The 22,291-nt window shown below is 33.5% G+C and overlaps 1 protein-coding gene across 3 annotated transcripts in view; it reads right to left on the reverse strand.

Annotated features, from left to right (window-relative positions):
• The window catches only part of LOC150103230 (uncharacterized), a 161,710-nt gene that overhangs the window by 11,170 nt on the left and 128,249 nt on the right, over positions 1-22,291 (reverse strand). For all 3 annotated transcript variants that reach the window (XM_090397597.1, XM_090397599.1, XM_090397598.1), the window contains 3 exons: positions 21,809-21,957; positions 20,431-20,513; positions 12,465-12,663 (listed from right to left, as the gene is read on the reverse strand). In XM_090397597.1, coding sequence (XP_090253723.1) covers positions 12,465-12,663; positions 20,431-20,513; positions 21,809-21,957 — 431 coding nt within the window. The remainder of the gene's footprint in view (positions 1-12,464; positions 12,664-20,430; positions 20,514-21,808; positions 21,958-22,291) is intronic.

Genomic DNA, 22,291 nt, shown 5'->3' on the forward strand with positions numbered 1-22,291 from the left:
AGCTTTGATTAAAATGGGAGGGGTATGAAACTACAAGACTTGATTGTGACAAGCTGAGAAGGTAGCTGGAAGCGGCCCCAGCTTAAGAAACTTGCATCCCTAGAATTAGGGTAACAATGAGAGGTCAACAGATGACTAATACTACAGAGTTACATTAAAAGAAAATGTTATAGATCTAGCACTGGGAAAAAGGCGATGGCCAGTATAGAAAGCAAGCTATAAAGGTAATAGCCAGTGAGGAAGGCAAACTCCAGACTATGAAAAGAAAGAATAAGGAGTTCAACAAGACTCTCTTATCAACTTGTATGTATCATATCTCTTTTCACCTGTCTATTTCTCAAACTTTGAAGACCATATTTCTTTAGCCATTCCTCACATGCACAATTCCACAGGTTAGATATTGTCTTGGTTATCCTATGCTAAATCTTTTCAACAAGATCCAGCAGAGGGATAATTGTTTCTTCATCTCCACACTTCTTTATTCTTTTAAATTAGTGTCCTCATCAACACTGTGGTTACATGATACGATAACCTAGCCACCTTAGCAATATGGCCCTAAATTTTAATTATCTACCATCAATTCCTAGTGACAATTTGTAGCAATTATCATTAATATTATTAGATTAGACCTCCAGGGAGTCAAGGACGTATCTAGGGAGGCCAAACATGACCTACACCAGCTGTCATACTTTCTCTTAAACACTAAATGCACTCACTACACAGTATCTTAGACAAACTAATTCCACTCACTCACGATTCTATGAGAGAAAAATCTAGCTCTTACCCCTTTTCTCAACTGCATGCAAACTTAACTTCCACAGATGCTCTCTTGTCCTCTCCCACACCTTCCATATAATGAAAAATTTTTATCAACTAATCTCCTATAATGCCCTCCCAAAAGTTTATAGACTTCAATCATACCATCCCTCTTTCTTCTGTCTACCAGTGTCTGCTGTCCACATACTTTCAAATCTATCCCTGTAATCTGTATTTCATAATCCCAATCATCTTTGCAGACTTTCCCCTTCTTTATCCTATTGAAAGTCAGGAGGACATTTGCATCTCTGATTGCCTTGCCTATCTTTGCATCACTAACAAACAACTGAAGATTTCCTGTCAGCCCTTTTCCAATATCATCAATTACAGATTAAACAACAATGTCCAAGGACTGATCCCTGGGGCACACCACTGGTCGCGCCTTACATCTGGAAGATTCACATCACATATACCACTTTCTGATACCTGTCATCAGTCACTTACTTGTCCAAGCTAATAACTGATATTATAATCTCATATTCTCTAGTTTATGCAAGAGCCTTTCATGTAGTATCCTATCAAATGTCTTGGCAAAGTTCCACAGTATCATAGTGTGTCCATTCCCTTTATCCAACTCATCCGGAGCATTATTATAAAATATGAGCAAATTGCTCAGACATGACCTCCGTTTAGTAAACTTATGCTGTTCCTTGGAAAGTATATCTTGTTTGTCCACCCATTTCTGTATGTGAGTTCTTATCAACTTCTATAAAATTTTTGATTTTTTTTTAAATATCTGATCTACACACAAAAGGCCACAAGACCTATAGCACACTAGTGCTATGTGTGTAAAGGAGTCTGTTCATATTTTGTTTGAACAGCTAAGGGTTGTAATCTTTGGGGAAGGTAGTGAAGTTGGTTCAGTGAGTTTTAAGATGGACTGTAAAAGGAAGTTGGTTAGCAGTGGCTCTTGTTTTAATGATTTGGAGGAGAGAGAGAGTGGAGGAATAACAATGCCCAATTCAGCAGAACACTGTCCATGAAAATATCTGTAGAAGAGGAACAAGGCTAATTAATGATTAATTAATTAGCCTTGTGCCTAATTAATTAATGATCCCTTTCTCACATTAATGATCCCTTTCTCACAGGCATTCAGTTTCTGAATGCCTGTGAGAAAGGGATCATTAATTAGCCAGATTGCCCTCTTCTGGATAGAATCAAGCAACCTTAGAGAGGATTTTGATGCACCACCCCAAATATGAGAGCAATATTCCTTGGCTGGGCAGATTTGGACTTTGTATTACTCCAGAGATACTGATAGGTCGATAATTAGATGCACCATCTTTGTGCAATGGTATTATCATACATTCTTTCCATTCCTGTGGGATCTCTGAAATCATTTGATTAAAAGTTAAAATGAAGATGCATAACTTTGTGTTTGAATGCAAGTGAGTTATTTGGTGTTACCCTATCTTTTAGATGAAAGAAAATATTTCTCTTAGCTTTTTCCTGGCATCCTATATTAATAATTATGGTAGTCATTTTTATTCTGGCAGATGCACAGGATTTTTATAATTTCAGATGTTTAAAATTAATCTCAGCTTATTTCCTGATTGTTCAATTTCTGATATTCCCCCCACCCCCTTGCCATTTTGATGTTCAATGTGTGTGCTTTTTTGGTCTCTTATTTTTTATATTTTCAGACAAACCAATTTTTATTCAAGATGGCAGCTACCTGCTTTAGGTATTTGTTTCCCCATTTTATACTTTATCTTATTGGCCTTAATTTGAATCTACAAATCTAATTTTATGTATATTTCACTAGAATGAATGATGAGTGAAAACAACCTGTAACTTCTTCACTACTGGGTGAAGGCCTCGCCTATTGCGGGAGGGTTGGGTCTACTCCCATGGTGACCCACTCCATCTTGGGGGGGGGGGATTGTATACATATTTATCTGAATGAATGTATGATGGTGAAAGATAATCACAAGCATCCATGCCTAGGTGGGATTCGAATCCGCAGTATCATGGCTGGAGAATGGATATGCTAACCACTTAGCCAACTAGGCTGGCATTTCATTGGAATGCTCAAAATTGACATGAATGAAGTGTTTCTTTGAAAAAAAATTACTTTGAAGTTTGCAAAAATTAAAAATGGCTGATTGAATTTCATCCAAAATGTTATGTGGGGAAAAAATAAAAATTTGGAATTTTTGTCATATACCCTTGATAAGTGGCTATAAAGTAAAATTGGCCCCATTCTGTTATTTTCATCCCTTCAACTTAGAAAGCGTTTTGAAAATAAAGAAACTGAAATTTTTTTGTTGCACCTTTTGGCAGTTTGCTGAACAATTTGCTATTGTACAGTAAGTGACAACAGCAAATGGGAGAGGAAAAAATAAATAAATGAACATGCAAAAAGGAAATTAAAAAAAAAATTAACATTTATGTACTGACATATAGGATATCAAACTTATAATTGAAGGAACTCTAATGCTGTATTTTTTTCCCCCCAATTCACTCCATTTCATTTTCAAGAGAACACAGCATTTTAATAATTAAGTGATAAAATAATAGTCACTGAGGGTTATATGGACCTGTTTGGTTTAAAATTAGGCATGGTAATAATTTAATCAAGAAAAGAATAGAAAATGAACAGAAACACAAATATATACATCCAAACCTGTAAGAATCATGGAGGCTGCAGAACTTGTAACTGACATGTATCAAAAATTCAACTCATTTATACCAACAATGCTGTTTTTTTTTTTTGCATCCAATGAAAACAAGCTGCTTAAAGAAAGACTTGAAAAAGCAGAGAAAACTGACAGCATAGGAATGTATTACAGATATGTCCCAGTTGAGAAAAATGTCGCTGTTCACTACTTTTCTGCTTCAGAGAGCTTTGAAGTTGTTGCAGTAACTTGAGCAGAAATCATTTCACCATGAATGAATGATTATATCTGCTGTGTTTATAATATTAACTAATAAAATTGACAACAAGAAAATACATATCCCTTGGAAAAATATATTACACTTAAGTAGTGAGTACCAATTAATTTTATTATCCAGCTAAGTAAAATTGTTAAAATAGAACAAAATTTTATAATTACTTCAAACTGCAGAGCACCTGTTTACTGCAAACCCTAGCAATATGAAATTACATTGCTCACATAGCTAAGTTACTATGTGAGCAATGTGAGACTAAGTATAAAAGTAAAAAAAAAAAGAAGTTTTTTTTAATGTTTTATTCTTGTTGAAAGGTTTGACTAGCTTATATTTTGCTGAACTTCAAACCAGCATCCTTAGAGAACAACATGTTACAGTACACACACAATGAGTAAGTGAAGCAATTCAAATTGTAACAAACAAAAGATCTTAAGACTTAATTTGGTATCCTCTAATATTTTATAAAAGAGGTTTATACAGTTGTGTAGAAATTGATCTTTAGATGACTGTCTTTCAAATTTTTGGCAGATTAATGCAGCCACACTTGTTAAGGTTGGATAGTCTCTCTGACCTGTATCAAATTCTATATAGCATACTGGTTCTCTTCTATCTAATCCTGTATGAAGCAGTGTCCAACGTACAGTCTGCTAGCAAGTCCTGAATTGTTATAATAATGGTAGTAGATGTATTTCTTATGTTTCTCCAAGGCAAGTTAACAGCAGCCCAAGTGCACTTCATACACTCCAGGATGTGCTAGAGCAGGGATCGACAATTTATGCAAAACCCTACTTGCCATGCAAAACATTTCCTCATCCAAGATCACCCAGCATTTTAATGACATATACCAATAAGTTAGTTAATAGGCATTCCACAAAATTATTAATAGTGTTGTGCCATGCTTAGAGAAGTTATTTTTTATTAAAAAAACAATACTACTCGTATTCGTCAGTTAGCTAAATCTAGTTGCCATGGGTTGGTGGGTGAGTATATTTGTTGAGCCTTCCATTAGAGGATGGAATTTGTCCTTAGGATAGCAGATCATAGTTGCTAATTTGATATGTGGTTTAAATGTTGTGTAAGTTATATTTTATTAGTACTTTGGTTATCTTTTCAGATATACTCTGGATATATGAAATAAGAATAGTGATGCTTTGCTAGTGTGTTTTGAAGGAGGGGAGATACATAGTATTTTATCTACTTTATACACGCTGAAGCCACTGGCCAAAGAAAAAGTATGAAAAAGTTGTTTTCGCCAAGGAACCGGGGTGAACAGCGAAAAGTCAGCTACTGGAATAAATCTGAAAACAAACCCCAACTCAACATCACCAGAGTTAAAGATCGGTACTATCAACGTAAGAAGCCTGAATGGTAAAGAAATGGAGCTAGCTGAGGAATTAGATAAGTACCAGATCGACATAACAGGCATGACTGAAACAAAAAAGACAAAAACTGGTGAGATCTTTCTGAGCAATAAATACAAAATGTTATATTCAGGCAATGACAATCAAGGAAAAGAAGGAGTAGCCATAGTATTCAACATAAAATACGAGACTAATCTTCTTGAATGGCAGTCAATCTCAAATAGAGTAATCTGGGCAAATATGAGAGTGGGGAACTGGACAATGAGACTTATTTGTGCCTATAGTCCCACAGAAGGTTCTACTAAGGTAGAAGTGGAGGAATTTTTTGATGCTTTAGAAAAAGCAGCTGACATAATGAAAAAGGAAAAGTTGGTCTTTGTTGGCGATCTAAAGAGCAGAGTAGGAAATGATTGTGAGACATACAAAAATATTTTGGGAAAATTTGGAGAAAAGAGCAAAGCTAATAATAATAGCAAATATCTGTTGGATTTCTGCTCAGGACATGGACTGGTTATTACTAACACCATGTTCCAACATAAAAAATGTGCACAAATTCACATGGAGAGAAGAGGCAAGGAATAAGAAAAGTCTCATTGACTATGTTATTGTTGATAGTGATGTTTTCTCGCTGGTGCAGGACACCAAAGTGTACAGAGGATTTGAAATTGGAAGTGATCACTATTTAGTCTTGAGCAGGATAAAATTGAATTTCATATTGAAAAGAATAACATGTAAGAAAGTTTTAAAGCGAATAAAAGTTGAGCAGCTCTCAGATGTGAACTGTAGACTAAAATACACAAAGATTATTGAAGAAAAAATGAAAGAGTTTGAGAACAGGAATCAAACCTTGGAGATTCAGTGGCAAACTCTGAAGAAAACAATGATAAAAGTAGCTACACAAAAGTCATGTAAAGACTGGTAAAAACAGAGGATATTAATATCATAAAGGTGCCAAGTTGCTCTGGTGGCCACTGATAACAAAAAAACAGAAATGAAAGAAAGAAAGAGTACTGCAAAATGCATCACAGATTACAAAGGTAACAAAAAATGTTCTAGATATCTGAAGCAATCTTTTGAAAACTGTTAAATGAAAAGGGTAGTGATGGAACAGTGGTAAAAAATATTCAACAGGAATGCAGTCAGAAACAGATATCAACACTTGAGGTAAGAAGAAAAAAAAAAGCATCAGATGCTTGAAATATGGGAAAGCAGCTGGATTAGGTGATATTCGATCAGAAATGCTCAAATATGGAGCATTGGCTGCATTGTATAATTCAGAAGGCATGGTCTGAAAGTACAATTACAGATTATTGGAGTACATCTCTCAGATACCCATCTATAAAAAAGCATATAAATCTAAATGAGAGAATTAGAGGAATTTCCATAGAGGATTCACATTAAATTTATGCAAGCATATCTGAAAATAGGCTAAGAAAAATTTTCAAAAGGAAACTTCAACCAGAAGAAACTGGAGGTAAATGTTAATCCGAACTGAGAGATAGCATCTTTTCTGGTATTTTTTGTTTTACTGAGGGTGCAGGGAATATGTGTGTAGTTTTTTTTTTCCTGGGTTCGTATCAAATAGAGATAGAATCGGATGCAGTAAGAAATGTCTCAGAAGACCGAAATATAAGATCCTGATAATGGTGGAGTTCTGACAGATAGCAGACCAATTCTGAGAAAAGTTGTTGACAGGAAGTTGGTAATAATGTAAACTTTTCATTTTATTATCCTGCATACCTTTTCAGGGTACATATCAGGAATTTGATGATGATGATGTTGAAGATAATTAGTCTTTGTATATATAAATTTCAAGAATACATTATTTCCTGTCTAAACTTCTCATTGTAGTAATACATTGATGCAAACATATTTTAGCATGAAAACTAAAAATATCAAAGCTGTATAACTGAGAGGAGAACTCCAGATAGCCTTTAAAGGAATGCAGAGAACCAACTAGGGCTTCTGACCCAATGTCCAATCCTCACCTTCTCATGGTGCACCCTGTAGGGTATCCACCTGGATACTGAACAAACGAGGATGGGCTGGCAATTTGGGATTTAGCCGACCAAATTATATTCTTATTGGCTTAAACCAATATACAAAATGATGGTACAGCATGACAAAATTTCATGCCGGATGGGGCATAGCCACCAGGGCAAACAGCGAAAAGTCAGTTATTGGAACAAATCTGAAAGCACACCCCAACTCAACATCACTAGAGTTAAAGATCGGTACTATCAACGTAAGAAGCTTGAATGGCAAAGAAATGGAGCTAGCTGAGGAATTAGATAAGTACCAGATCGACATAATAGGGGTGACTGAAACAAAAAAGACAAAAACTGGTGAGATCTTTCTGAGCAATAAATACAAAATGTTATATTCAGGCAATGACAATCAAGGAAAAGAAGGAGTAGCCATAGTATTCAACACAAAATATGAGGCTCATCTTCTTGAATGGCAGTGTCAAGTAGAGTGATGTGGGCAAATATCAGAAAGGGGGAACTAAAGAATGAGACTTATTTGTGCCTATGGTCCCACAGAAGGCTCTACTAAGGTAGAAGTGGAGGAATTTTGTGAGGCTCTAGGGAAAGCTACTGACAATGAAAAAGGAAAAGTTGGTCCTTGTTGAGGATCTAAATAGCAGAGTAGGAAATGATTGTGAGACATACAAAAATATTTTGGGAAAATTTGGAGAAAAGAGCAAAGCTAATAATAATGGCAAATATCTGTTGGATTTTTGCTCAGGACATGGAATGGTTATTACTAACACCATGTTCCAACATAAAAATGTGCACAAATTCACATGGAGAGAAGAGTCAAGGAATAAGAAAAGTCTCATTGACTATGTTATTGTTGATAGTGATGTTTTCTCGCTGGTGCAGGACACCAAAGTGTACAGAGGATTTGAAATTGGAAGTGATCACTATTTAGTCTTGAGCTGGATAAAATTGAATTTAATATTGAAAAGAATGACATGTAAGAAAGTTTTAAAGAGAATAAAAGTTGAGCAGCTTTCAGATGTGAACTGTAGACTAAAATACACAAAGATTAATGAAGAAAAAACGAAAGAGTTTGAGAACAAGAATCAAACCTTGGAGATTCAGTGGCAAGCCTTGAAGAAAACCCTGATTGATTCAGCCAGAGAGGCATGTGATGAGGTTATCTGCAAGGAGAGAAAAATCAGAACTCCATGGTGGACACAGGAAGTTAAAGAGGCAGTGAAGGAAAAGAAGAAAGCATATCAAAAGTTCCTGGCAAATAAGTCAGCTTGTGCTCTTAGAGAATACAGAGACAAATGCAAGAATGCTAAACACTGTGTAAAACTAGCTAAACAAATGTCATGGGAGCACTTTGGCAAGAATATAGAAAATAAATATCAAGAAGGTGGTAAGATATTCTGGTCGTTGTTGAAGAAGCTTAGAAATGGAGGAAAGAGTGCTGTAAAAGGAGTTAGAGATGATAAAGGTGACATGAAAATGGGAGAAAAAGATATCCTTGAAGTATGGAGTAATTACTTCAAAAAATTGCTAAATGAAACAGCGATAGCACAGTGATTAAAAAACACTCAGCAGGCATACAGTCAGGAATACATAACTATACTTGAAGTAGAAAAAGCCATCAAAGGCTTGAAATGTGGAAAGGCAGTAGGAGTAGATGATATTTGACCAGAAATGCTGAAGTATGGTGGTATAAAAGTCTTACAGTGGCTGCACTGCATAGTTCAGAAAGCCTGGACAAAGGGACAAATTCCTGATGATTGGAGTAGAGCTCTAATAGTACCCATATATAAAAAGGGAAATAAAACTGAATGTGAGAATTACAGAAGTATTTCCCTACTGAGTGTTCCGGGCAAGATTTATGCCAGGATACTTGAGAAACGGTTGAGAAGAATTGTGGAACAAAAGCTTGGTGAAGAACAAGCTGGATTCAGGCCAAATAGAGGCTGTCAGGATCATATCTTCACTTTACGACAAATAGTCGAGAAAGCATGGGAATATAACAAAGATCTGTATTTAAGTTTTGTCGATCTGGAAAAGGCATACGACAAGGTGCCAAGAGAGAAGCTATTCAATATGCTACACTTATATGGTGTCAATGGGGCATTTTAACAAGCAATACTTAGTCTTTATTTGAGTTGTAAGTCAGCAGTTAGAATTGAAGGAAGTACAGGAAGATGGTTTAATGTTAAATCTGGTGTGAGACAAGGATGTATATTATCCTCTCTGTTATTCATTATCTATATGGATCACATTATGAAGTAAAGTGGTATTAAACATGATATCAGAATTGGAGATGTTAATGTCAGATCTTTGCTTTATGCTGACGATGTTATACTTCTAAATAAATCTGCTACAAGTTTGCAAGATTCCCTGACTAAATTAAATAACTGTTGTAATAGATATGGTATGAATGTCAGCAATAAAAAGACAAAGACAATGAAAATAGGTAGAATCGTTGAAAATGTCAACTGCGTTGTGAACGGAGAACCTGTGGTGGTAGGAAGTCAATTGAATAAATTCATATGGAATAAGAGAGAAATTAGTCGGAACACTATATTAGCTGTATACAAGACAGTGTTCAAACCAGTTTTAACTTATGGATCTGAGATCTGGGTCAGAAGTAAAACACTTGACGAAAGACTAGAGACCGCAGATATGAGAGTCCTGAGAAAGATTAGAGGCGTGAATAGATGGCATCAATGGCAATATCATATTAAAAACAAGGATATTAGGGAAGAACTTGACATTGCCAGCATCCAGGAATGCGTTAGCAGAGCTAATCTCAGGTGGTATGTCACTTGAAGGATTGGTGAGGAAAGATTAGCAAAACAAGTGTTCTCTGCCAGGTTGGCAGGAAAATGACCCAGAGGAAGACCAAGATATAGGTGGATTGACACAGTACAAAGTTCCTTAGACGATAGAAATATAAGATCTGATAATGATATTGGAGTCTTGACAAGTAACAGACTGATTTGGAGGAAAATTGTAGATAGGAAGTTAGTAATGATGTAATCTTTTTCATGTAGTACTATCATATCCTATACACCCCTTGAGGGTACATGTCAGGAATTTGATGATGATGAAATAAAAATGTTGTCTGTCTTTTTTTCAAGAATTTAATCATGTGATTACTCAATGTCCAAGTATATATAACCACCTGAGAATATGGCAAACAAGAGTTGCACATGAAATATCTTTACAACTCACACTATATGTATATAGATAGCAGTTAAATTCACATGTTATTTCATTTATATTGGTGTATTATAGGATAACAGTAAAATTTATGTGAAATCATACTGCACTTTCTATGTACACACACACACAAATAGCCTAGGCATGAATATATTTCATGTGCAAACTTTTGGTTGTTTATGTTTGGGTACAATAAGGATAAATCCAAGAATATATCTTTTTATCATGCATAAACTATAACAGCACAATCATCATCGTTTCCAAATTTGTATCCTCAGTCAGTGAACAAGCTGTGATAGTACTATACAAGGAAGTTTACATTATTACTAGCTTCCTATTAACAATTTTCTTCCAAATTATTCCAAAACATTTCCAAGTTTTATATAGAACATAGTATTTGAGAGCAATATGACATTTCAGGGAGGAGAAATGACCGATTGTGTATCTAGATAAAACTTGGATTGACAGTAATATAACTTATGGAAAATGTTGGTAATCTAAAGAAGAATTTGGAGTGTTACAAACCGGAAATGTCTTGCAACACATAATAATTTTGTGTGTCTGTGGAGAAATGGGTTTTTTACCAAATTCAAACTTGCTTTACAAAGCCAATTCAACTACTGGAGATTACATGGGCAAATGAATTCTATGATCTTTGAAAAGTGGGCAGAAGAAAAACCGATTCCAAACCTTCCTAAAAATGCTGTTGTTATAATTGATAATGCTCCATATCACTCCATTCAATTAAATAAAGTTCCAAATTGTTCTAATAGGAAGCAGGTCATTATGGATTGCTTCTGTGAATAAAATAATCAACTGGAGTTGTAATTCTTCAAAAGAATTACAACTCCAGTTGAATTGAAGTAATTGAAAAAATAAGGAATTTTTTAACACATAACAAGTAGAGAGAGAGAATAAGTGGTTACCCCTGAAGAATGTATATGAGTGTGATTAGCAAGTATGTGAGGGCTAGATTTTTTGCTTGGAGAGTGGAAAATGAATGGAAATGTGTTCCAAAGATAGTGGCAAGTGCTTTGTCAGTGATTAAGTTTAAAGAAAGGTATGACAGTTACTATGTGAATAATGGTTAGTGCGGATCTCCTGTATGAGTCTTTGATCTAAGTGTTCAAGATAATTTAATATTATTAATTTATTATGATGCAAATGTATCATAATAAATTTAAAAAAAAATGGCAAAATGTAGTTTCAAGTCTCAAAAATTCATTATTAAATTCTGGAATTCAATTATCTGAATGGGCTTCCAACAGCAAAAATATAATTTCTGTCTTACAACACAAGGTTTACACCTTTTATCCCATTTTAAATTTGGCAACATTTCAAATGAAAGTATGTTTCATAATTGAGAAACAGTTTACCTTTACTTTTGCAATGATCCTCAACATAGTTGCATGTATATTTTTAAAACTGGCCTCAATAACCATTCTTATTTGCTGTTCCCTTCATTTTGATTCTTGTGTTTAATTAATGTAATTTTCTGCTCTTTATGAGCATTAAAAAACATTCATAAAAATCCACTGTCCATGTAAAGTCTATGATGACCACATAATAAAACTCTATTCCAGGTGATAGAATCTTCTTGGAAGATAACATAACAATACATTTTGAGACTTTAATAATAACAATAACTTTCCATATAAGTCTTGACTAGCATAATCCTCTGACCTAAATCCTATTTAATATGTATGGTGTATTCTGGAGAGAAGTTTACGCAAGCAGGAACAACCAACAAGCACAACATAATTGAAAGATATGCCAACAGAAAAGAGTTTGACGGAATTCATTAAATTGGTTCTGAACTGCGACCTCTGTTTGAGTGAAGGCTGAAGATGATCTAACTTCTACAATACTTTTCTCCGGCCATTGTGTGTATGTGTACATATATCCATATCTCCTTAAGTATTCAGTAAAAATAGATACTTAAAAAGACATGAAAATTTACATGGAAATTACAAAAAAATAAATAATAAAATAAATAGAAATAATAATATTTCAACATCAAAAGGATATTTTGTTCAATTTGAACAAGATTCAGTATAATAAATAAAATTTGCAAAACACGAATAATCATTTAGGAGGGAAAACAAAAATACACAATCCATTTTTGAATTCTATTAATATATTTACATTATAATATTTATTAACAGTCAAAACAATAAAATTAAAATTCTATACTTACACCTTCATCATCAGATACTACCTCATCTGGTTTTTGCCGTGTATGTATATACAATGGTTCAAGATAATGACGTCGTCTTTGAGGACTACCAATATATACATCTCCAACATAATGCTCTAAAGAACATTCATCATTTGCATTAATTATGTGACCATTTTCTGATGCTACTGGCATTGGTGATTTAGATATTTCTGAAGGTCTATCATGTTTATATAAAAAAAGTAATGTTAATGAAATTTTTATACTAAGTAAAGAAAAAAAGTTATATCAAAGAGTTCTAATTAATAAATTTAGTAAAAATTTATATCAGTAAAAAAAAAAAAATCCATACATATTCCACTAAACATGAAGATATTCTTCATGGACGAGAGGCAGTTTCAGGTAGAGTAGTGTGCGCAAATTTCCAAATGGAAAACTGAACAATGATTAATTTGTGCCTGTGGTCCAACTTAAGGTACCAGCAGAAAAACAGAATAATTTTTCAAGGAATTAGGGTGCCAGTAGGAAAGTAAAAGAGTAATTTGTCAAAGCACCAGAAAGGCCAGCAAATAAAAAAAAAGAAGTAATAACTGGTTCTTCCTGAAGATCTATACGGTAGAGTAGGAAATGAATCAAAGACCTACAGAAATGTTTTAGGAAAATTTAGAGAAACAGTCATTATTAACACCACTATTTCAATATAAAAATGTGGAAATCTGCAAGGGGAGAAGAACACACATGATAAAAGGAAATGCATACTGATATCATTGTGGATAAAGACATTTTCAGATCAGTTCAAGAAATATAAAAGTGAAAAGTGAAGACTGAAATTGGAAGTGATCACTATCTATTTTTCAGAGCAAGATAAAAATGTATTAACTGACAACAAATTGATTCATAATAATTTATGTGTTATTGTAATCATTAATTTTTAGAGTCACTTTGTTGATAACTGGATATGGTTTGGTAGCATGGTATCCATCAAAATAATGATGATTTTATAAAATCTATAATGTTATTAAAAGATTTAGATATGATACCAAGGGATGTTTATGATAAGTGAATGGATGTAGAGAGGAAGGATATTCCAAATAACAATAAGTGAAGTGTTGGATTAGCAGAAGGGGAAATTTCAATATTAAAGTGTCCTTTGAATAGTATTACGTTCAACACACATGTGTGCGTGTGCATTAATGCACAATGTTTAGAAACCAAACACCAGCTTGTGGTATAAAAATTATTACATAAAGAAATTAAGCTGCATCAAACCAGTTTTAACTTATGGATCTGAGAGCTAAGTTAGAAATAAAGCAGATGATTAAAAAAACCAGAGACCACACAGATAGAAGAGTTCTGAGAAAAGTTAAAGGAATGAATATAGAACAAATCTTGGAGATTTAAGTAGATAAGGAGTTGAAGTTCAGGGATCACATAACAAAGATCATAAATACAATCAAAGGATAACTGCAGTGCTGAAATGAACACTGACATGAAGAATAAGGAAGTTATTTTGCCTCTTTACAAGGCTTTGATCAGTGGAGGATTACCCAATAGGCAAGTACCTAGGGCCTCAAAAATTACATAGCAAAAAAAAGATAACATGCCCCTAAAAATTTAGTGAATGTTTATATTTGTTATTTGCCTCTTTACAAGGCTTTGATCAGTGGAGGATTACCCAATAGGCAAGTACCTAGGGCCTCAAAAATTACATAGCAAAAAAAAAAAGATAATATGCCTCTAAAAATTTAGTGAATGTTTATATTTGTTATTTATTTATTTTCTAATATATTCTGCAGATAGCTAATATTCATTTTCTATTTTATTTTTTATTGCATATAGGAAACAAATTAGGAACATATTAAAATGAAAAGACGATTTGAATTGGGAGCAGAAAAATGAAAACTAAGAAGAGAAAAAGAAAAATGTGCCTATCAAAAGCAAAAAAAAAAAAACTCCCTATCTGATTTTCTTATAAAAGAGGCAAACTTGCTTACAGAAAACCATGATTTTAAAGAAAACTGAAAAAAAGAAATGTGAACTTTTTTTGACGAAACTACAAATAATGAAACGCATTTCACTCCAAGAGAATTATTATTTACAACAAAGTCTTGGAGAATTTGCAAATACTTTGCGATAATGACATTGCCCAAGAAGAAATAAAAATATTAAGACATTATCAAATAGTTACAAAGACGATATTGACATCAAATATTTTGAAGATGAGGTTTTTCATTTCATAAAATTTATCAAAGAAGATATATTGTGTCCTCTTCAAATGTATAAAACAGGGGTGTCAAACTGGAAGCCTGCATGCGTCCCCCAACACCTCAAGGAAAGATTAAAAAAAAAAAGGATGGTTGCTTTTCATAATAAAATAGAAATACCATATTCACTCGAATAAAACCCGCCCTCGCATATAACTCCCCTGTACCCTGATTTTACTTTATGAAAAAAGAAATTAAAAAGTTTTACACGTACATCGGACACGAAAATAAAGTTTAACCACTTTCACGTCGGGACGATAACTCGCTCCCCATGGTAAACAACACGCCCTCCCCAACTACCACTATACTGCAGATGTAAGAAAATCAAGTAGTTTTATTGTACCACTGAATGAAGTACAGAGACATTTGCTGTCTGTGTAACATATTTCTTTAGTGCGATTAGAGACAACTGGTATAGAAACAGCACTAACTAACGAATCACATGTCCCGTCCCACATTAACCATGCTGTTTAAACTCAAGCAAAACCATATGTTGCACCGGCAAACACAGTATCTAACTAAAATCTGTAAACGTGTTAAAACTAAGACATATAGAGTGAATGTTGTTATGACAGTTTCAGATATTATGGAATTTGGTTGAAGAGAATTAGCGTTTCAGCTCAAAAATGTCAGCTTGCCTTTGTGTTTTGGTAACGTGATCTTTTGTTAATACTGCACCAATCATATCAACATCTTCATAGCTGTTCTATCTCTATTGGACTACCATTGCTGTCTATTTCATGTTCTGCTTTCACTTCTCAGACATTCATGAAGGATGTTCATTATGTATCTAAAATCTTGTAAATTACTCATAATTTTTACTTGGAATAATGGGAAAGAAAATGATGCTATTTGGATAGATGACCGACAATGCACACAAGAAAAACCACTCTTGAGGCCAAAAGTAGCTATAAGGAGGAGATTCTTGGTAAGTTATCCCCCATTTTCAGTTTTTTTTCTTCTAAAAACTTTAATTTCTAAAAATCCCGGTATATATCTCGCACCATGATTTTTTTAGCTTTAATTTTGGGGAAAAAAGTGCGAGTTATATTCGAGTAAATACGGTATCGATTTATTAGTTTTCATATGACATTTATAGTTACAATATGGATGCAACGACCTATATAAAAATTTATATCGCAATTTCAATGTTAGATCCAATTCTAATCAATCATAAACTATATAGTTACAATATGGATGCAACAATCTGCTATAATATAATTGCAATAATAAAAATTTATGTCGCAATTTCAATGTTAGATGCGATCCTAATCAATCGTAAACTATATTTATGCTTTCATCGTTAATTTATAGCAAGCTGCTGGTAGCGTGCTGAAAAAGTCGAATTCTATTGGCTAGCTGTTCATGTGACACGCAGCATATGCACTTGTGTGAATCCAACTATGAGTTTATAATTGCCTGCTACAGTCAATCAATGATCTTTGAAGTCAGTGCACCAAACCCGATTCAACGACAACCTAGCAGTGAGAGAATCCCTTTTATTATTATTTTTTATTTTTATTTGCAGTATCATGTAGTGGTCTACAGTTTTGTGCATTTTTATAAAAATTGTTAATAATATTAATAATATATTTATCATTCACCAAGGCAATGTCGCTTTCCAAGCCAACAAGAAAAAGAAAAATTACTGATGAGGGGAGAAAATTTCAAGAAAAATGGGAATTGAATTCTGCACTGAAACAAAGGACAAAATTGTGTACATAATTTGTAACGAAACAATTAATGTCATCAAAGAATATAATATAAAAGGTACTATGATAAAATTCACAAAGAACAATATTCACACTTTGAGGGTAAACTGAGAGAAGAAAAATTAAAAAGTATGAAGAATTCACTTCAAAGTCAACAACAAGTATTTTCAAAAATTATGCAAGATAATGAATCAACAGTGAGAGCCAGTTATGAAATCAGCTATTTATTGGTGAAACATTCCAAACCTTTTAGTGACAGTTCCTTTGTTAAGGAGTGTATGATAAAAGCAGCCGAAAACGTATGTCCCAAAAATGCGCAAGTATTTCGCGATATTTCTTTGTCCAGAAATACTGTGATCGAAAGAATAACCAAAATGGCAGATAATCTGCATGACCAGTTGCAAGAAATATCCGCAAACATACAGTGCTTTTCAATTGTATTTGACGAAAGTTTTGATATTGACAACGTGGCTCAAGTTGCTTTGTTTCTTCAGGCTTGTGATAACAATATGAATATTACTGAAGAGTTCATGGAAAAGTTCCCATCCATGGAACCACTACAGTGGAAGGCATTTTTGATGCCATGTGGGGCATTTTGGAAAAATACCAACTTCCTCTGAACAGGCTCGTAGCAGTGACAACCGATGGTGTTCCAGCAATGACAGGCAAAAATAAAGGTTTTGTGTCATGACTTGCAGCAAAGTTAAAGGAAATGTATCCAGACATTCCAAAACTGTAATCTTTCCACTTCATTATTCATCAGCAGGTCCTGTGCTCCAAAGTATTGGAAATGAGCAGTGTACTCAAGCCTGTGACAAATACTGTGAACTTCATTCGATCCAGAGGCCTCAATCACTGTCAGTTTGCACAATTTCTAAAAGACTTGGAGAGTGAATTTGAAGGGCTATCTTATTACACAGAGATTTGTTGGTTATCTTGTCATAAGGTTCTAAAAAGCTTTTTTTTAACTTTTAGAGGAGATCAAATTGTCCCTAGAAATGAAAAACCAATGTATGATGCACTGGCAAGTTTTAGATGTAAGTTAGTTTTGTTTCAAAATCATTTAAAAGAGAATATTCTAAATTACTTTCCTATGTGTGAACAGTTGAACAATAAGAATCAAAGTTTTATCTTTTCTCAATATTGTCCCAAACTAGAAAAGATAAAAGAAGAATTTGATAGACTATTTAAAGATTTTAAGGAGCAAGAAGAAGTTTTTTTGCTTTTTACAGATCCTTTTTCCTTTAATTTTGAAAAAGCTCCTATTTGTATTCAAATGGAACTTATTGATTTCCAAAATGATTCCATTCTAAAAGCGAAATACCAAGAAGTTAGTGTACCAAAAATATACAGTTATTTAGGTCAAAAATATCTGGAAATAAAAAAGTTTGCAGCAAATATTCTATGTTATTTTGGAAACACCTATTTATGTGAACAATTATTCTCATGTATGAAAGGTAACAAAACAGCCCACAGATCAAGATTAACTGACGTCAACCTTTCTGCCATAATGAACATCGTATGCTCACGATCTTTGAGTCCAAATTTTGGCAGGCTGGTTAATAATAAGCTTTGTCAAGTGTTGGGAAAAAAATAAAATACTGAAATTAAATTACTATAATTATGTTGTTTATTATTTTAACGGTATAATAGAACACAGAAACTAAGTAAATAATTAATTTATTCACTTGATGCTGATATTTCGCTGGTATTATAACCAGCATCTTCAGAGCACAAAAACACTGTTTGTCACAATACGCGAGACTAAAACAACATGGTGTACATTAACAAAATTGTAGCAGCAACACAAAGACTAGAGTCCTGATTTTGGCGCCCTCTATCTGAAAAAAAAAAAAAAAAAAAAAAAAAAAAAAAAAAAAAAAAAAAAACCGCTATCATATATTGCTAGAGTCCTAGAAAAGTGTTAGTTTTTCCTTAATATGACTGTCTCCCAGATCTTCGGCAAGTTAATACAGCCATATTTGTTGAGATTTGGGGTGTGTTTTAGGGCTTCTGTCGCCTCTAAGAACAATCTCTCTGATTTATATGGGTTTCTGTGTAGTACTTTTGTGTTTTTCCAGTTGATCCTGTGTGCAGGGGTATCCAGAGCATGGTCTGCTAGGCCCGACTTCCCATAATGATATTTCCGGACGTATCGTTTATGTTCGCTGATGCGGATATTCACAGTTCTTCCTGTTTGACCGTAGTAGGCTTGATTGCATGAGCAGGGTACTTGGTAGACTCCTGGATGTGATAAAGGAGGAATGCTGTCCTTGAATCAAGCCTACTACGGTCAAACAGGAAGAACTGTGAATATCCGCATCAGCGAACATAAACGATACGTCCGGAAATATCATTATGGGAAGTCGGGCCTAGCAGACCATGCTCTGGATACCCCTGCACACAGGATCAACTGGAAAAACACAAAAGTACTACACAGAAACCCATATAAATCAGAGAGATTGTTCTTAGAGGCGACAGAAGCCCTAAAACACACCCCAAATCTCAACAAATATGGCTGTATTAACTTGCCGAAGATCTGGGAGACAGTCATATTAAGGAAAAACTAGCACTTTTCTAGGACTCTAGCAATATATGATAGCGTTTTTTTTTTTTTTTTTTTTTTTTTCAGATAGAGGGCGCCAAAATCAGGACTCTAGTCTTTGTGTTGCTGCTACAATTTTGTTAATGTACACCATGTTGTTTTAGTCTCGCGTATTGTGACAAACAGTGTTTTTGTGCTCTGAAGATGCTGGTTATAATACCAGCGAAATATCAGCATCAAGTGAATAAATTAATTATTTACTTAGTTTCTGTGTTCTATTATACCGTTAAAATAATAAACAACATGTTCGACGAACACATAAGTCTGTCCACACGTTTACTATAATTATTTTAACCTGAGAATATTATCATTTTCCCCAAAAATATTTTCAGTAACATTTAAAAAATTCCCCAAAATATAGACTCCCCCACCCCCAAAAAATATAGAAGTATTTTATTTCAACACAAACACAAAAAATTTCGAACTAACAGGAGGCTCTGTAAATTTTTGTGATGGTTATTAATGAGAGTTTATACTTTTTTTTTTAGAATATATAAATATATAAATATTTGATTTATTCAAATAAAATTTAATTTCGGTTTAATTTGGATTAAATGCTATCTATTGTAAATATTAATATAATAAAAATATTCTTTATATATATTTTTTTTTGAGTTGTCATAATCATTATACTATTATTTTATGTCTTGTAATGACTTAGAATAAATAAAATTTTTATTATTAATTTTCCAATTTATTTATACTCATTTTTTCACTTCCCTTCGATTCTAATTAGTGCAGGTTTTTTTAGTCGAAAATTTTTTGCAGCCCACTTGAGATACAGTTTTATAGCAAATGGCCTGCAGTCCAATTGAGTTTGACACTCCTGCTGTAAGACATACATTCAAAATATCATCATATATCAGTTGCTGTTAACAGGCTGTATGTCTGTGCACTTAAATAAATTTATGGAAATTTTGGATTCACACTGTGATTTCATTCATGCTACTCTCACCTTCTCAGTGACCTAGCTGTTATTCTCTAATGTTGTCAGCTTCTAACCAAAACAAATGCTGCATGACATCATGTGGATTGCAATAGTCAACATCTAGGTTCCTCGCTCTATGCTTGGCAATATTTTTGTCAAAATGTGCATTTGTCCAGAGGTAAATATCTTCTAAAAACTTCACTGAAATATTATATTCAGACCTTTTTTTAGTATTTTCTTCTATGCATCTAAAAATCCTCCATGCCCTGAAGTAAACTGGTTTTGGAATTCCCCTGCTCTGCTTCCAACAATGGTAAGCACTTACACTACATATGCTCCAAATATCTCTATATATTGTCTTTGCCACTCTTATATTACCAAAAATTTACAATACCTATGTATATGAAAATAAAATATTCATAGATGACTATGTGTACTTTACTTGAATAATCATTCAAGAAATATACACTGAACTTACCTTACATGAGTATTCTGAAGTTCCCATTCTTCTTCTTCAGCTTTTACTGTGTTTTCTTGCTCTACAGGTGAAACCTGATTGGCCTGCAAGATGACAAAAGTATTACTTAAAAAATAGATATCTATATCTATCTATACATATATGTGTGTAAATAATTCAAGCTAAGGACACACACTCTTAAATAGTGTGAAACACTCAGTCTACTAAGCTGTGGAATACAATTTGCTGATAAATATAATAAAAATACAGCAATGAATAATTTAAATTTATTCAAATAAAAAATTTGAAAAAATGAAAGTTTCACTTCATTTATCGAAGCAACCAACTGTATACTTTATTCTACTGACCTGCTTTGCTTGTCTACCAAATTATCTCACATGAACACATTTTTTATCTGATGAGCTACTTTTTTTGGCTGCAATTTATATCTCCATCTCTCGATCAGTCCATAAGTCTACAAAATTGCAACCCAATCCTTCAGCTTAACCAATGAACTGATTCATTTGCAATTGTTGTCTTCTTCCTCCTCCTCAACTTGCTTCTATTATAATGTAGCAGCAGACACAATCTTTACTTTCTCCCTCTTCTTTTTTGCATCTTCTCCAATAACGCTTTCATATCTTCTCTCATACAGTATATTTATATTTCACCTTTCAAGTCATATTTGATACTTCGTCCTGTGAAGGACCTAATGCAAGTGTGCTATTTCTTTTAAGAGGTCCTCTTCAAACACTTGACCTTCCATCACTCTTCTTTCATCAATTTCACCAATGCATTTCTCCAGCTTTTGTCAATATTCTCAACTCCACTATCATGGCTTTACTCTCCCCACACAACTGGCACTCACTCAAAAGATTTCCCATACATCTCACCCAGTCTCATTTTCCTTTCACAAATCTTTTACTTTTCATAATGAATATGTTTCACTAACACTGCACAAAATCTAGCATGTTATCCTCACCCCTTAACAAAGATGTCTTGGCCACCATTGTTCTATTGTACATTAATGCTAATACTACTGACAATAGCAACCAAGACATGTTTGTTGGGGTGGGAAGTTGATGTGAGATTTTATACAGTGTAAGTGTGTCAAACATATTCATTATGAAAAGTAAAAGATTTATGAAAGGAAAAAAAATACAACAAATTAACTTAATATTATTAATTAAATTTTAAAAAACTGCATATCTCTGATCATGCAAATTTTAAAAACTCTAAATATTTTAATCCAGCTGATTTTCTGCACAAAGTAATTCTGGATTCCTGGTGACCTACTTGATGTGAAACAAAAAGTTCATATTTATAACTTATATATAATAGTTTTATGAAAATGATAAAATTCTTTACTTATTATATACTTTTCTTGAACAAAACAAACCTTTTTGGACCAAAGCTGTCGAAAGCATTGAGGATGGCATTCTTCAGAATTAGGAAGTAAAGTAGAAGATTTCTCTGTACCATTTACAGTACGAACAGCAGCTTCTCTCTTCTGCACTATATAATCATATGTAGATAGCCCCTGACACACTGAAAAATGAATAATGTAAATTTACAAATTCAAACTTAAACCATTCATATCTACAATATGGTTAACATGTATCTGTCAGTATGTTAATAACCAAGCAGATATTTGATATTTTATGAATCCTATCTTTCTTTACATATTTGGTGAAAGGCATATGACCAAGTACTCTGCCACAATCTTAGGCCACTGACTTTTTATAAACCTAATTTTAGTAATGATGGAGTTAATCATATTTTCATAGTCTATCAATAAGTGTGTTCTTTAGCAGTTGATTTCTTTTTATTATTCATAGTTTTAATCTGCAGATTTGACAATGTTCAATTGATACACTCTCAT

This window comes from Typopeltis vanoorti, chromosome 9 (genome assembly GCF_054136105.1).
Source record: "Typopeltis vanoorti isolate ZY-2024b chromosome 9, IOZ_Tvanoo_1.0, whole genome shotgun sequence".
Classification (NCBI taxonomy): Eukaryota; Metazoa; Arthropoda; class Arachnida; order Uropygi; family Thelyphonidae; genus Typopeltis; species Typopeltis vanoorti.